We start from the raw sequence: 17,741 nt of genomic DNA on the forward strand, positions 1-17,741 counted from the left end.
GGACTTGCGGAAATAGAAGGTGTTGGAAGGCCTTGAGGGCATAGAACATTGCCCTGAGTTCCAGGAAATTGATGTGATGCTTCTTTTCCTGAGGAGTCCAAAGGCCCTGAGTTTGGAACTCGTTCAGATGAGCTCCCCATGCATAAGGGGAGGCGTCGGTGGTGATGACCAGATGATGAGGAGGCAGATGAAACAGAAGGCCCCTGGAGAGATTTGAGGATATCAACCACCATTGCAGAGACTGACGAAGAGATGATGTCACAGATATGTGTCGTGAGCAAGAGTCTGTCGCTTGAGACCACTGGAGAGCCAGGGTCCATTGAGGAGTGCGCAGGTGAAGCCGTGCCAGGGGTGTGACATGAACTGTGGAGGCCATGTGACCCAAGAGAATTATCATCTGCTTTGCAGAAATGGAGTGCTGGGACAGAACCTGCTGACAGAGTGATTGGAGGTTGTGAAGACGGTTGTCCGGCAAGAAGGCTCTCATCTGGACCGTGTCCAGTACCGCTCCAATGAATTGAAGTCTTCGTGTAGGCAGAAGGTGAGACTTGGGTATATTGATTTCGAACCCCATTAGTTGTAGAAATAAGATGGTCTGGTTGATGGCCAGAAGAACAGTCTGAGATGAAATGGCCTTGATTAACCAATCGTCCAGGTAGGGAAAAACCTGAAGGTGGTGGGAGCGGAGAAACGCTGCCACCACTACCAGACATTTTGTGAACACTCTTGGAGAGGAGGCAAGACCGAAGGGGAGCACTCTGTATTGGTAATGACAGTGATTGATCATGAAGCGAAGGTACTGTCTGGAGGCCGGATGAATTGGAATGTGAGTGTAGGCCTCTTTGAGATCGAGAGAGCATAGCCAGTCGTTGTGATCGAGGAGAGGATAAAGCGTAGCTAGAGATAGCATCTTGAATTTTTCTTTGACCAAACATTTGTTGAGATCTCGTAGATCTAGAATTGGTCTGAGGTCTCCTGTTTTCTTGGGGACTAGAAAATACCGGGAGTAAAATCCTTGCCCTCTTTGGTCCAGAGGAACTTCCTCTATGGCGTTTAGAAGCAGGAGGGACTGAACCTCCTGACAAAGGAGGGCAGATTGAGGAGTGTGCAAAGCAGACTCTTTTGGTAGACTTTGGCCCGGAAGGGTGTGAAAGTTGAGAGAGTAGCCGTGGCGGATGATGTTGAGGACCCACTGGTCCGAAGTGATAACTTCCCACCGGCTGAGAAAGAAAGATAGACGTCCTCCTATCGGTTGAGGGAGGAGAGGAGATGGTTGAACGCTGGCTATGCCCTCGAGGATCAAGTCAAAAGGGCTGAGTCGATTTTTGTGGAGGAGGCGGCTTAGCTTGTTGTTGCTGCTGAGGCCTAGGTGTTTGCCGCTGCTGTTGACGCTGCCTCCTAGGTTGCTGAGTGGAAGGCTGTAAGGGACGAGCCACAAAACGCCGCTGATAGGCCGTTTGCTGTCTGAATGGCCGTGAAGGTGGAGGTTTCTTCTTGGTCTTAAGAAGGGTATCCCAGCGGGTTTCATGAGCCGAAAGCTTCTGGGTCGTTGAGTCCATAGAATCTCCGAACAGCTCATCCCCTAAACATGGGGCATTAGCCAACCGGTCTTGATGATTAACATCAAGCTCAGAGACTCTGAGCCAAGCCAAACGGCGCATGGCTACAGATATGGCTGTTGCTCTAGAGGTAAGCTCAAAAGTGTCATATATAGACCTTACCATGAATTTTCTGAGCTGGAAAAGAGCTGAAGAGCACTGATGGAAAGCCTCACGATTCCCCACAGGAAGGTACTGCTCAAAGGAAGCCATGGTGGTAAGGAGATGCTTTAAATAAAATGAAAAATGAAAAGCATAGTTACCAGAACGATTAGCAAGCATCGCATTCTGGTAAAGTCGCTTACCGAACTTGTCCATGGCTTTACCCTCTCTGCCAGGAGGGACAGAGGCATAGACACTAGCTCCCAAGGACTTCTTGAGGGTAGATTCTACAAGAAGAGACTCATGAGAGAGTTGTGGTTTATCAAAACCAGGAATGGGGATTACTTTATAAAGGGAATCCAATTTGCGAGGAGCTCCCGGGATAGTAAGAGGAGTCTCCAGATTCTTGTAAAAGGTCTCCCTCAGGATGTCGTGTAAAGGGAGTTTCAAGAATTCCTTTGGAGGCTGGTCAAAATCAAGAGCGTCCAAAAAAGCTTTGGACTTTTTAGACTCAGCCTCCAAAGGAATGGAAAGAGATTCACACATATCTCTTAAAAAAGAAGAGAAAGAGGTGGAATCAGGTTTGGAGGAAATATCCTGGAGAACAGGCTCGTCTTCCTCTGATGAACACTCCCCTTCTGACTGAAGAGGTTCTTCAGAGTCGCCCCACAGATCAGGGTCTCGAACATGGGGACCACGGTCCCGAGACTCAGGGGTGGATGGTTCTCGGTGTCGGGACTTCTGTACCGACTTACCCGACCTCACCGACGCGGTACCGGGCGATGTTATCGGTCGCACCGGAGCCGATGTCTGTACCGATTGGTGATGAGACCTAGACTCCGGTGCAAGGACAGGCATCGATGTCGATGAGGTCAAGTGTACCGGTACCGAAGGAGTGGTTGGTGACAATACTGGGTGTTCCACGATCGGTACCGGTGGCTCAGTGGGGACCGATACCGGAGGGCTCGGTGTCAGGAGAGCTGGAAGGAGTTGTTTGAGCTGTTCCTTCAGCTGTACCTGCAAGATGGCCGCAATGCGATCATCAAGGGAGGGCACCGGTACCGCTTTTTTCTTCTGCGGTACCTGCGGTGCCGCTCGACGCCCCGGAGATGAGGAGCCCGATGTCGAGGGACTCACCTCAATAGGGGCGGAGCGCTTCCGCTGGCGTCTCACGGTCGGCAGGATTGGGCTCTCTGCAATGGAGACCGGAGGACGTTCCAGCGGGGAAGGCTTCTTAGCCGGCTTACCTGCATGCTGCGACGTCGACGCGGGATCGCGTGGCGTCGATGAGGTGGGTGCCGACGAAACAGGTACCGAGACCGGCGCCGAAGACGCGGGGTCGGACATGTCGGTGCCGAAAAGCAGTTTCTGCTGTATCTCTCGATTTTTGAGAGTCCGCTTTTTCAAAGTGGCACAGCGGGTGCAGGTAGAGGCCTGATGTTCTGGACCCAGACACTGAAGGCACCAGTTGTGCGGGTCTGTCAGGGAAATAGGCCGTGCACACCGCTGGCACTTCTTGAACCCGGGCTGGGGGGGCATGAACGTAAAAACGGCTTCTGTCAAATCGAAGGCCGAGGCCTCGATGATGGCAGTAGGCCCCGCCGGGTCAAATCAAGAAACTTGACAAAAACAAGAGAAAAATTTTTTTTTTTTTTTTTTAAAGAAAGAAAAAAGGAAGGGCAAAAAGAACCCGAGAAAGTTTACGCGAGCGGGAAGGCGAATGAAAAAAATATTTCAACAGCCGTTGAAAATGCGACTTCTTAGCTCCGCGGAAACTAAGAAACTGAGGGACCGCGCGTCGGGGTCGGGCGGGAAGGCACTCGCGCATGCGCGGTGCGGTCTCTAGAACTTTCCAAGTTCTTAGAGTGCAATCACTCTAAAAGTGTCCGTACCGGGGCTCCGTCGGTGCCGTCACCCATCAGTCAAGAATATGCTGCCTGCTTGTCCTGGGATAAAGTATACTACTGTTACAGTATCCTGTCCTGACCTGAGGAAGGAGAATTTGGTCTCTGAAAGTTAGCCAAAAATATATTAAAATTAGTCCAATAAAAGGATCACCATTTCTATTTCTAAACATTTATCAACACAGCTAAAATACTACTTTATCCTAAAGCAATAAAATAAAAAATAGACTTTTTTTTTTCTACCTCTGTTCTTATCATTCGCTTCCTTCTATCCAGTGTCTGCCCTTTCCAGAAAATCTCTACCTCCCTCTGCCATCTCTCCTTCTGCTCCCCCTGCCCCTCTTTGGTTTAGCATCCATCATCTTCCCTCTGTTCCCCCCATGGATAGACATATCTCTCATTCCATCTCTCCTTCTCTCCCCCCTGTGGTTTTTAGTGTCTCTCTCTTCTCATTTCCTCCACTCAGATCTGATATTGTCTCCCCTGTTTCTGGGAATTCTCTTCTCTCTTTCCTTTTCTTCTCTATTTCCTGCCTCCGTCTAAATTAAATTATTTCTTATTTTTCAGTCCTCAGTTTCCCTCTTTTCACTGTGTCTACTCACAGCTTGCCACCCCTTTCCTTCATCCCTCCTCTATCTCACTAACCCTATCTTCTTCCCCCCATTCATCATGTGGGAAAGCAGCAACAGTGGTGAGGCAGTGGTGAGGCAATTCCACTGAAATTGTGGGACCGACCAAGGGACAGGGGTGGCAAGGACATGAATGAGAGGAAGATAACCTCTAGCTCCTCACCGCTGCTGCTTTCCCACATGCACCTGATGCTGACGGCACAAGTTCTTCCCACTTCCATCATCTGCCCTCTTCTCTCCCTCCCTCTACCCCAGGCAATTCCATCAGTTATCCTGCCCCCCTCAGTGAATTGCCTGGGTAGAGGGAGGGAGAGAAGAGGGCAGATGATGGAAGTGGGAAGAACTTGTGCCGTCAGCGTCAGGTGCATGTGGGAAAGCAGCAGCGGTGAGGAGCTAGAGGTTATCTTCCTCTCATTCATGTCCTTGCCACCCCTGTCCCTTGGTCGGTCCCACAATTTCAGTTTCCAGCATATCCCCTCCCTCCATTCTTGTAGCCCAGAATCTCCTCTCCTGACATCTCCCTGTCCTTTTTCCTTCACTATCTTCCTATCCCATCTCTATTCCCTTCTGTCCCTCTCCCCATGATCAATCATCTCACCACCTCTCTCTTCCCTCCCCCTCAGGGTCAAAGATTGCTTCCACTCTCTTTCCTGTTGTTCTCTTCCCCCTGTCACTCTATGATCTAGCACCCCTCCTGCCCTTGTCCAATATTTTCCCTTCTCTCCCTCCCTCTCATCCCATGCTCCAACATAATGTACTTCTACTGCCCTTCCATCTTCCCCTCCCCACTCATTTACTGCTTTCTCCTGCCTTTGCCGAACCCCCTTTCCCCCGCAGCGTTTGGCAACACCGGGGCCCCCCCCTCGATCATAGAAACAGGGCCCCCCACCCCCCTCAATCGGCGAAACAGGGCCGGCGACTGCTTTCTCCCACCGCTGCCGAAGCCTGTAAATAACTTTAACACACGCCGCGGGGCTCTAACAGTGCGCGTGCTGCCGACGGCTTCCTTCCTCCTTCCTCCCCCCTCATGAAGTAACTTCCCATTTGGTTGACAGAGGAGGAGGGAAGCCGGTAGCGTCACGCGCACTGTTAGAGCCCCGCGGCGTCTGTTAAAGTTATTTACAGGCTTCAGCAGCAGCGGGAGAAAGCAGTCGCCAGCCCTGTTTTGCCAATCAAGGAGGGGGGGGGTCCAGTTTCGCCGATCGAAGGGGGGGGGCGGTGTTGCCGATCGCTGCGGGGGGACCGGGCTGTCGCCGTCTGAATTTTTTTTTTTTTTGGAGTGGTCTCCTTCAGTGGGCCCCCTTAACCATTTTGGGCCCTAGGCACGTGCCTACTTGGTCTAGTGGTTAATCTGGCCCTGATAGTGAGACAGACAGATTGGTGATAATATGATGAATAGAAAGTCAAGTAAATACCGTGGCATGACAAAAAGGGGTGGGGGCTGCAAAAGGATTTCCTGAAAACAGACGGCATGCCTAGAGACAATCTAAAGGCAAACCAACCACAAAAAAAGGGGGTAAGATGCAAAACAGCTCCCATAAAATTGACTCAAGTGCACAGAAATAAAACTCATATGGTGAACATACATCATACCTGGTTAAAACCAGTAATCGCTATGAAATGAGTGATGAAATGAGTGTGAGCAAACTCAAATCTAGAAAAAAGAGAGAGAGCCGTGCTTACCTTAGCCGTGTAAACCTGAAATGAGTTGTGAACATTGGCAACGATGTCGGAGAAATAGAAGGGGTGCGATGTACTGACGTATATTAAGTCTGAGAAGCAACGTGTTGACGTGGCCGATTTGCGCGAGTGACGTGTAGACATGATAAGTACCCGTAAACACATACCCATTGTTAAGTGTGAAGTGGAACAGCATCATTCGGTGGTTTCTCAGCCTCTAGTCCTTTTTGAGGTGCAACATCACATGGGACAAGATCATGCAAATGCTGATTTTTTTTTTTTGTCTTGGGAGGTGGATCCTTCTGATATAGCAGGTGCTCAACCCGGCTTGACTGAGCTGAGGAAGAGGGTATGTGAGGATGTCTATAGGAAACAACCCCTCCCCCCCTTAATGACACTCCTTCACAGTGGCAGAACTTCCTTAAAACTCAGTCCCACCCAGAGTAGAAGTGATATGGGAGGAGTAGAGCCAGGAGGGCATGGTTCAGGAAATATAAAAGCTCAGGGCATAGCCCATAAGGAAGCCCATAGAAAAGCAGCGATGCCCGAGCGTATATACCTCCACCACATATGTGTGAACTGCAACTGCAATTTTCAGGTAGGCCAAGTTCAACTCGGGACCTTGCAGACAGCAATGTTACTTACCGTAACAGTTGTTATCCAGGGACAGCAGGCAGCTATTCTCACTAGTGGGTGATGTCATCCGACAGAGCCCCGATATGGACGTCTCACAAGCATGTCTTGCTTGAAGAAACTCAGAAGTTTCGAGATGCCCGCACCGCACATGCGCCAGTGCCTTCCCGCCCGACGGTCCGGGCGTGTCTCCTCAGTTCAGGTAGCTAGCAGAGAAGCCAACCCAGCGGAGGTGGGTGGGACGTGAGAATAGCTGCCTACTGTCCCTGGATAACAACTGTTACGGTAAATAACATTGCTTTATCCCAGGACAAGCAGGCAGGTATTCTCACTAGTGGGTGACCTCCAAGCTAACCTCAATGGGATGGTGGGAGAGTTGGCAACTTAGGAGAATAGATTTTGTAACACTATTTGGCCAAACTGTCCATCCCTTCTGGAGAAAGTATCCAGACAATAATGAGAGGTGAATGTATGAACCGAGGACCAAGTGGCAGCCTTAAAATCTCCTCAATCGGTGTCGATCTGAGGAAGGCTACAGAGGCTGCCATTGCTCCGACCTTATGGGCGGTGACCTTACTGGGAAGGGGTAATCCCGCCTGGGCATAGCAGAAAGAGATACAAGCTGCCATCCAGTTGGAGATGGTGCGCTTTGATACAGGTCATCCCAACTTGTTTGGATCAAAGGAGACGAATAGTTGAGGAGCAGTTCTGTGTGGTTTGGTGCGATCCAAGTAGAAAGCCAAAGCACGTTTACAGTCCAGAGTGTGAAGAGCAGATTCTCCAGGATGAGAATGAGGCTTTGGAAAAAACACCGGAAGTACAATGGATTGGTTGAGATGAAATTCAGAGACCACTTTAGGTAGGAACGTTGGATGAGTGCGGAGGACCACCTTGTCATGATGGAAGACTGTGAAAGGCGGGTCCGCCACCAGGGCCTGAAGCTCACTGACCCTGCGAGCAGATGTGAGGGCCACAAGAAAAACCACTTTCCAAGTGAGAAACTTTGGTGGAGCCTTGTTGAGAGGCTCAAAAGGAGGTTTCATAAGCTGAGAAAGGACAACATTGAGATCCCAAACCACAGGAGGAGGTTTGAGAGGAGGATTAACATGAAAAAGTCCTTTCATAAATCTGGAAACCACAGGATGAGCAGAGAGAGGTTTCCCTTGTAGAGGCTGATGGAAAGCCGCAATAGCACTCAGGTGGACTTGTATAAATGTCGACTTGAGACCAGACTGAGACAGGTGTAAAAGATAGTCCAATACAGAGGATAGGGAGGCTCGTTGAGGCTCCTTAGAATTGGAAACACACCAGGAAGAAACACACCATTTTGGGGAGTAGCATTGACGAGTAGCAGGCTTCCTGGAAGCCTCCAAAACATCCCTCACCACCTGGGAAAACTGGTGAGGAGTTACGTTGAGAGGAACCAAGCTGTCAGGTGGAGAGACTGCAGATTGGGATGAAGCAGAGATCCCTGATGCTGAGTAAGCAGTGAAGGAAACACTGGAAGAAGGAATGGCTCCCTGCTGCTGAGTTGAAGCAGAAGGGAGAACCAAGGTTGTCTGGGCCACCGAGGAGCAATCAGAATCATGGTGGCATGGTCGGACTTCAGCTTGACCAGAGTCTTTTGAATGAGAGGAAAGGGAGGAAACGCATACAGAAAGCGATTCCCCCAATCCAGCAGAAAGGCATCCGCCTCGAGACGATGAGGATCGTAGATCCTGGAGCAGAATTGAGGCAGCTTGAAGTTGTGGGGAGCCGCAAAGAGGTCTATTTGAGGCGTCCCCCATTGTGCAAAGATCTGATGAAGGGGCTTGGAATGGAGTGTCCATTCGTGAGGCTGGAGAAGACGACTTAGGTTGTCCGCCAAGACATTTTCCTTCCCCTGAATGTAGACAGCTTTGAGGAAGGCATTGTGGCGAACCGCCCAATCCCAGACCCTGAGAGCTTCCTGGCAGAGGGAGGCCGAGCCCGTGCCCCCCTGCTTGTTGACATAGTACATGGCTACTTGGTTGTCTGTGCGAATGAGGACCACCATGTCGTGAAGCAGATGTTGAAAAGCTTGAAGAGCATTGTAGATGGCCCTGAGCTCCAGAAGATTGATCTGATGGAGTCGGTCCGCACCGGTCCAGAATCCCTGAGTGCGAAGCCTATCCAGATGTGCTCCCCATGCATAGGTCGAGGAATCGGTCGTGAGTACCTTCTGGTGGGGAGGAGAATGAAACAGCAAACCTCTGGATAGATTCGAAGAGGTCATCCACCAAAGTAGAGACTGCCGAAGAGCAGGAGTGACGGTGATGTGTCGAGTCAACGGATCCGACACCTGACTCCATTGAGACGCCAGGGTCCACTGAGGAATTCTGAGATGGAGTCTGGCCAACGGCGTCACATGAACTGTAGAGGCCATGTGGCCCAGGAGGACCATCATGTGTCTCGCCGAGATGGACTGGCGAGAAGATACAGACTGGCAGAGATGAAGAAGAGCCTCCATGCGCTGAGGAGGGAGAAATGCTCTGAGACGTATGGTATCCAGAATCGCCCCAATGAAGGGAAGCGACTGCGTAGGGTGCAGATGAGACTTGGGAAAGTTGATCTCGAATCCCAAACTTTGCAGGAACAGAATCGTGGACAAGGTCGCCGAGATGACCTCCGAGGCCGAGGGAGCCTTGATGAGCCAGTCGTCGAGGTAGGGAAATACCTGAAGACCCTGGTTCCGGAGAGCCGCAGCTACCACTACCAGACACTTTGTGAAGACCCTGGGAGACGAAGACAGACCGAATGGAAGCACTCGATACTGCAGATGCAGATGTCCCACTCGAAATCTGAGGAATTTGCGAGAGGCCGGATGAATGGGAATGTGAGTGTAGGCCTACTTGAGATCCAGAGAGCATAACCAGTCGTTCTGCTCGAGGAGGGGGTAAAGAGAAGCAAGGGTCAGCATGCGAAACCTCTCTTTGACTAGGAATTTGTTGAGGACCCTGAGGTCCAAAATGGGTCGCCCGTCTTCTTCGGAACAAGGAAGTACCGGGAGTAAAACCCCTGATTCAGTTGGTCCTCCGGGACCGGCTCAATGGCCCGAAGCCGGAGCAAAGCCTGAGCTTCCTGAAGAAGAAGGGCGGCCTGCGTCAAGTTGGAAGGATACTCTCTTGGAGGGTGGTCTGGAGGGACCCGCTGGAATTGAAGAGAGTATCCCTCTCTGACGATAGTAAGGACCCAGAGGTCGGTGGTTATGGCCTCCCATCGATGATAAAAATGATGGAGACGCCCTCCGATGGGAAAAACAGGGGGAGGCAGAACGAGACTGGTTATGCCCTCGACGAGACAGTCAAAAAGGCTGAGGAGCCTTAGGGACAGCAGCCGGCTGAGACTTCGGCTGACCCTTCTGAGGAGGCTGCCGTTTCGCAGGTTGTCTCGCAGGTGGAGCTTGCCTCGGCTGATAACACCGTTGATAGATCAACGGCGGTCGAGAGGGTCGAGACTGTTGAGGCTTAGGCTTCGGCCGAAGAATGGACTGGAAGGACTTTTCATGATCAGACAATTTCTTCGTGACTGTCTCGATGGATTCGTCAAAAAGATCCGCCCCAGCACACGGGACGTTTGCTAGTCGGTCCTGAAGATTCGGGTCCATGTCAATGGTTCTCAACCAGGCCAAACGGCGCATCGCCACAGAGCAGGCCGCTGCTTGGGCCAAGAGCTCAAAAGCATCATAGGCAGATTGCATTAACTGAAGACGAAGCTGGGACAGCGAAGCAACCACCTCCTCAAACCGAGCCTGGGACTCGATGTAGGGCGTGAACTTCCGAAGCACAGGCAGAAAGAATTCCAAGTAGGTGGCAAAGTGGAAATTGTAATTCAGGACTCGGGAGGCCATCATAGAATTCTGATAGATGCGTCGACCAAACTTATCCATGGTTCTGCCCTCGCGGCCCAGAGGCACGGAAGCATACACTTGACCAGGATGAGACCGCTTGAGCGAGGATTCGACCAGGAGGGACTGATGAGAAAGCTGAGGTCCCTCGAAGCCCTTATGATGCACCGTGCGGTATCGAGCATCCAATTTTCCAGGAACCGCAGGAATAGAGTAAGGAGACTCAAAGCACCTCATGAAGGTCTGATCGAGGAGCTTATGCAGAGGAAGGCGCAAGGACTCGGCTGGAGGACGAGGCAAGTGCATGGTATTGAGGTACTCCTTGGAGTATCGAGACCCAGCATCAAGGGTAATGTCCATGTCATCCGCCATTTGTCTGAGAAATGAGGAAAAAGACAGTTGGTCTGCCAGCGCCGGTCTTCGAGAAGGACTAGAAGAAGACGAGGCATCGGGCTCCACCGAGGCCTGTGAACAGCAGGGCGAGTAAAAAACCTCGGGGTCCTCGAACTCCGGGCCCGGAGGAGGAGACCTAGCCGAAGCAGCATACCCCATTCGAGGCAATTTTTTCTGAGACGAGACGGTTGAGTGCCGAGAGGAATGCCTCGAGGAGTGTCTGGATCGATGCCCCTCTCGGTGTCTGGAAGGGGAGCGAGCCCGCCTGTGAGAATACTTGTCCCCAGAAGCCTCCAAGGAGCAGATCGGACTCGAGGCCGTCGATCGGAGAGGCGGAAGAGTCGGAGCCTCCCCAGAAGCCGCCCAGGTTTGATAGGGGGTTCGGAAGAACTCGTCCTGCTTCCTGCTATGCCCAGGACTGGGAGGTCTCGAAGGGGGACGCCACACCGTGTCATGGGGCGGGGTAATAGGCTCCAAGGGAGGCAAGTCGCCAAGGGAAGCTTTCCTCGAGGGGATAGGCTCCAAGGGAGGCATATCGCTAAGGAAGGCCTTCCTCGAGTGAATCTGTTCCAAGAGAGGCATGGCACTAACCGAGGATCGCCTCGAATCGGACACCGCCCGCCGCTCCTCCTCGCCGAGCAACGAGGTTGTGCGGCGCTGCGGCAGAGGAGGAGGAGGGGGCGGCCCGCCCCTTGGAACCGGAACTTGGAGGTCACCTTGGATCGAGGCAATCAGCCGGGGTCCCATGGTGGACATGAGTTCCACAAACTGAGCCTCTAGAAGGGACTTCAGCGAAGCCGATATGGAGGGATCCGCACCAAAAGGGGGCCCTTCCGCACGGTCTCCGCGCTCTTTCGGTGTTGTGTGCTTCTGCTTGCCAGTCTTCGGCACTTTAAGCACCACCAGTGGAACTGTAGGGGTCGATACCTGTTCCGAGGAGACGGAGGAAGGCACCGGCACCGAGGTCGAGGCAGAAACCGGCGTGAACGATGCCGGTTTCAGAAGGCCCGAAGCGGCCGGGGAGGCAGAGGGCTTCGCCGACGGAGTCGAAGCACCAGTTGATGTCGAAGCTGAAGGATCCAACGAAGCTTCCATCTTGAACATGGACTCCCACAGCAGACAGCGGCGCTTAAACGCACGCGCCGTTAGAGTGGAGCAAGGCCGGCACGATTTCGGAAGGTGATCAGGACCCAGACACTGTAGGCAGCGTCGATGCGGGTCCGTAAGCGAAATCGCGCACTGGCACGTGCTACACTTTTTAAAACCAGTGATCGGCCGGGACATAGGCCGGAAAATCTCCGCCGCAAGGTCGAAGGCGCGGGGCCCCAGCCCCGCGGCCGACCCGGTGTCGGGCGAAGAAATTTTTTTTTTTTTTTTTTTGAAAAAAGAAATCAAAGAAAGAAATAAATGCTTGGGAGAGCCAAAAAAACCCAACCTGCGGCAAAATAGAAGGCAAAAAACAGATTCAATGGGCGCAGAATTGAAGTAAACTTCTCAGCTCCGCGGAAGAAAAAGAACTGAGGAGACACGCCCGGACCGTCGGGCGGGAAGGCACTGGCGCATGCGCAGTGCGGGCATCTCGAAACTTCTGAGTTTCTTCAAGCAAGACATGCTTGTGAGACGTCCGTATCGGGGCTCTGTCGGATGACATCACCCACTAGTGAGAATACCTGCCTGCTTGTCCTGGGATAATTGTATCTATGGCCTGGCTGAATTGGTAACTATGAGGATTTGGACCAGAGTCAAACGACATGTGCTACCTTGCTGATAAACAGTAGTGCATGCCCTGGCCCTACAGGAGCAGGCCACGAGAAAACATTTTTACATCTAAAAACTAGCTTTATGTTTACTTTCTCTCCCACCTGTGAATTAAAGAGGAGCCCCCTACCTGACATCTTTAATAAATATAATTTCTGTCTATCTTAACCCACTGTATAGCTCCATTTTATCTGGGCCCGTCCTTGTCCATGTTGAAAAAAGACAGTAGTTTCATTTAGAATGCAGCATCATATAAGCTGAATGAAAGAGAATTGTGATTTTTGTGTTAGTCAACTTGGATATGTGAAAATAAAGGTCAACAGTCAAGCTATAGGTGACACCTTCCTATTGGACTAACTTACGTTTTCAAGAGTTATCCTCTCTTCATCAGTCAATAAGGAAACAATAAAATTATCACTGGTTTAAATAGTACAAACTCATCCAGATTTTAGATTTTCTGCATGTGTAAAACAGCTCAGGGAAAGGGGTTGAGTTGCATATCTAGACAACCTAAAAACTAAATGAGTTGGTCTTATTTGAACTCAGCAAAAGTGCATTGTTTCTTTGCTAAGCTAATGAAGGCAAAATACCTTTCAACAGATTGTCAAAGATGCATTTAGTTAGTTCAATATGAAGGTGTCACATATAAGCTGAAATAAATTTTAATGAAATTTGTACATGTTGTGAGCCATTTCCTCCAGCATACACCAAGATGAGCATAAGAGAGTTTTGCTATCTGACAAACTGGAGCAGTAATTCTGAAATCTTAATATTTCAGCAGCTTCTGGCAACTTGCCCTATACCACATACAAATCATTAAATGACACATAAAAGGAATAGGTGATTTGAACAATGAAACATGATAAAATAATTTCTTTACAGTGGGTATTTCCTGTCTGGGACTGCTGCCATAATTTCCTTTTTTGGCATAGGGTGCAAAACAGTATTACATGCTTTACAAACAGGACAATAACCAAGTCTGTAACAAGCATCAATTCGTACTGTTGGCAAGTGAGATATGACTTGCTTGGTGATTAATATAATGTATTCCTGAAGAAACTTGCTGTAGGGGAGAAAGGGGACATCAAAGAATCATCAAATGACAAAGGTGTGCAGCATGACTACGTGTAATTAAACTCTGGAATTCACTGCCAGAGAATGTGGTGAAATCAGTTAGCTTAGCGGGGTTTTGAAAAGGTTTGGATAATTTTCTAAAAGAGGCCATTATTGAGATGGCTTGGGGAAATCCACTGCTTATTCCTAGGATAAGCAACATAGAATCTGTTTTGCTACTTGGGATCTGGGTTGGCCATTGTTGGAAACAGGATACTGAGCTTGATGGACCTTCTGTCTGTCCCAGTATGGCAATTTTTATGTATCCACAATTAATCAGCTGAGCCTAAAACACTGGCAGCAGGCACCCAGATATTCACTCTCAACTATAGCCTCTTTAACACAGAGCTTTAATGGTTTAATTCATCTATTCTATAAAGCATTCAAAGGTCAATAAAACCACTGTGCACCCAGACTAAAAGCCAGTTTTGACAGCAGAGAAGGACACCACCCTTAGCCCCCAGTCCAGGAGACTCAGCTTACCATCACCTTACGCAGTGTATAGCGTTTGGAACGGATGTCATCCATCAGCATCTCGTAGGGAGTCAGCTCATACTCTATGGAAAGTGGGTTGTACTGACGCTCCTGCACCTTCTTTAGCTTTACACCGTTTCGTAAATCTCGCATCACCTGTACCCAGAACCGGGCCTGGAGAGTCAAAGAACATCATTTCAGAAACAGTGTTTCTTAGTATTTCTAAATTCATCATTCCAATTTTAGTTAGATGATTCACAAAAGAAAATAATTATAAATTATTACAAATTTTACTCTATAACTAGGCACCTCTTTTTAGGTACCCCAATGCTGTGCAGTTAAGAGCCTGTTCTATAATGGTATTTGGATGCCTAGATTCTGTTATAAATTATCAGTTATGACCTGATTATCAGTGTGCCTTACAGTTATATGCCTGCAGTTATACAAGCCACAGACCTGGCATAACAACAAGTGAGTAAATGTGGCAAGGGTGTAAGTAAGGATACTATTCTCTAAGCCCTACCCTTGCTCCGCCCATGTATATGTCCCCTCTTGCATTTATGTGCTGCACTCTCAGAGAACAGTGCTTAGTCATTTTGATGCCTCCTTCAATACAAGCAGAAGTGTGCACTTACTGTGAAAGTGCCCATATTCTATACATTTACTTGCATAACTTATATGTAAATGTAAGCATGCTGTTATACAATTGATATTTATATATACACACACACATATCACAGGGCTCAATTTGTAGACAACAAAGAAGTAGAACCAATGGTAGGGCTAAGACTGGAAATGAAAGTGAGGCCGGAACCAGAAGTGAACTTACTCCTACACACATTTGTGGATAAAATGGAAGCTGATATGTACATATACTTGGAAAATTCATACATTTAATTATAATAATAATAATAACTTTATTTTTCTATACCGCCATAGTCAGGCGACTTCTAGGCGGTTTACATTGTAAGAAGGCTGGACATTCAGCGAATAACAAAAGGTCTTAATACAATACAATAAGTCAACTTACAATACCGTACCATGAGTCTAAATACAATACAATACAATACATTACAATGAGTCTAAATACAATACAATACAATGAGTCTAAGTACAATACCTTACAATGGGTCTAAATACAAACAATAATCTAAGAGGGAAACTTACGTATTAATTGGAGTTCTATGGTTAATTAAAGAATGCTTAAAGAATTTCACCAATAGTAGAACAATTTTGCAACATTATGAACAAAATCTTGGACTAATCAGTTGACTGGAAGGCGACAGAGGGTAGTGATTAGTGCTGCCCGATTCAGGAAAAAAAATTTTGATTCGATTTCAATTCAACCTATTGAATTGGTTTTTCGATTCGATTCGATTTTCCTACCCAATTGAGTGTTTTGTTTTTTTTGTTCAAACATCCTGATGGGTTTATTTTACCGCCTCTTCACCCCATTTGCCTTCTCCTAACCACACTGGCGCTGTGGTGTAAACAAAATAAACAAACAAAAAAGACTTTTCCTCTCTGTTAAATCCTAGCTCACGTTTGTGGTCTAACACCAGCTCTGGCAGGATACACGTTTCAAATCTGACATATTGTAATCACAAAACAGAAAATAAAATTAGTTTTTCTACCTTTTGTTGCCTGATCATTATTCAAATCTTTTTGGTCCCAGGCTCTGGTTGTCTTCTGATAACTTGCTTGCCAGGGGCGCCTTCATTTTTCTTTCTCCGTTCTAACCATCCATCTGCCATCCCTGTCCTCCCCTTCCGTTTCCCTTCCCTCCCCAAGAGGTCTGGCATCTTTCCTTTTTTTCGTCTCCCTCCACAGATCCACCTTTTCTTAACTACCCTTTCATCCAGCATCTACCCCCATTCCCCATCATTCCAGGGTCCATCATCTCTCCCTTTTTGTAACTTTCATTCCTAAATCCCATGGTCCATCATCTATCTCCCTCTCCTCTATTTTTAGAACCATTATTTCTACCCCCCAAGTCTGGCATATGCGCGTCTCTTTGAACCCCCCCCTATCCTCCCTCCCTCCATGTACTTCTACACCAAGGCCCCTCTCCCCTAAAGTCCTGTCCCCCCCTTAAAGGTCTGCATCCCACCCCTGAAGGCCTTTCCCCCCCTTGAAGGTCTGCATCCCCCACGAAAGTCTGCCTGCCTGTCCCCTCCTTTGTAGGTCTGTCCCCCCCGAAGGCCTGTACCTCCCCCTGAAGACCTGTCCCCACTTGTAGGCCTGCCCCCCCTGACATCAGAAGAGGGGCGGGACCGCTGCAGAGGAAACAGCTCCGAAGAAGTGCAAAGATCGCAGGTTATCAGTGCGATTTTATAAATTATTCTATGTGAGATTGGTAACCAGTGTGCTTTTTGTAACAGAGGTGTGACATAATCATATTTTTGTGAATTGGTAATAATTTTTATTGCTGTATTTTGTATAATTTGTAGTCTTCTCAGGTACATAAACTTTGGAAGTTGGTGGCAAAGCCTTTTTTGGCATATTGTGGGTCTCCATTACATATTTTTTCAACAATATTCACTTGCACACATGTTGAAGAACTTAGGAAAGTTGATCAATCTCAGTTTTATTAGTCAAACCTGAGATGCTTCTTATCATTAGATCTACAAACTTCTATAACCTGAGGCAATATATATATTAATTTTTCATATTTCTTCCTGATTTCATAGAAACATAGAAAATGCCAAAGAACATATGATCTATCCAGTCTGCTCATCCATGCCATCTATTATTTCTTCTCTTTGAGAACCTATTTGCTTGCTTCATCTGCACCATCAACACTAGAAGGCCATTCCATGCATCCACCATCCTTTTGAAAATAAGCATTTCCTCAGATTGCTCCTGAGTCTATCCCCTTTAATCTTTATCCTATGCCTCCTCATTCCAGAGCTTCCTTTCAGTTGACAGAGACTCGCTTCCTGTATATTTATGCCAGAGAGGTATATAATATTTCTACCATATCTCCACCTCTGCTGTCATTCTTCCAAAGTGTACATGTTGAGATCTTGTCCCCATATACTTTATGACAAAAACTACTGACCATTTTAATAGCTGCCCTCATGACCAACTCCAACCTGCTTAAATCTTTTTAATGGTATAATCCCCCAAATTATACACAATACTCTAAATACTCACCAGAGACTTATACAAAGGCACTATCACTTCATTTTTCCTGCTGGCCATTACTCTCTGTATGTATCAAAGCACCCTTCTGCCTTTTGCTGTTGCCTTTTATACCTGTTTGGCCACTTTAAGATAATCAGATATGATCACCACAAATTCCATACTTTTTTCTTGCACAGAAATGCTTCTATCCTTATACTGGACATTCCTTTGGATTTTTGAGGCGCAAATGCATGACTCTGCATTTTTTACCATTAAGTCTTACTGCCAAATTTTCAGGATTCCCCCAATGAATATGTGTGAGTGAGTGAGTGATACAACAAAAGGTGCTCCTAAGAACACTCCCTCACTGGTGTTAGAGTTAAAGCCACCTTATAGCAGATGATGCTAACCTGATGAGTCAAAGCCTAGGTCAGAGGGGTAAAGCTCAAATAGGGAGATGGTTAAA

General features: G+C 48.3%; 1 protein-coding gene across 3 annotated transcripts in view; it reads right to left on the reverse strand.

Moving 5' to 3' along the window:
* SPIRE1 (spire type actin nucleation factor 1) overlaps nucleotides 1–17,741 on the reverse strand; it is a 297,110-nt gene that overhangs the window by 106,575 nt on the left and 172,794 nt on the right. For 2 of the 3 annotated variants that reach the window (XM_033934119.1, XM_033934117.1), the window contains exon 6: nucleotides 14,159–14,323. In XM_033934119.1, the coding sequence (XP_033790010.1) occupies nucleotides 14,159–14,323 (165 nt within the window). The remainder of the gene's footprint in view (nucleotides 1–14,158; nucleotides 14,324–17,741) is intronic. The other variant, XM_033934118.1, reaches the window with a different exon arrangement.

Source organism: Geotrypetes seraphini, chromosome 2, assembly GCF_902459505.1.
Source record: "Geotrypetes seraphini chromosome 2, aGeoSer1.1, whole genome shotgun sequence".
Taxonomy (NCBI): domain Eukaryota; kingdom Metazoa; phylum Chordata; class Amphibia; order Gymnophiona; family Dermophiidae; genus Geotrypetes; species Geotrypetes seraphini.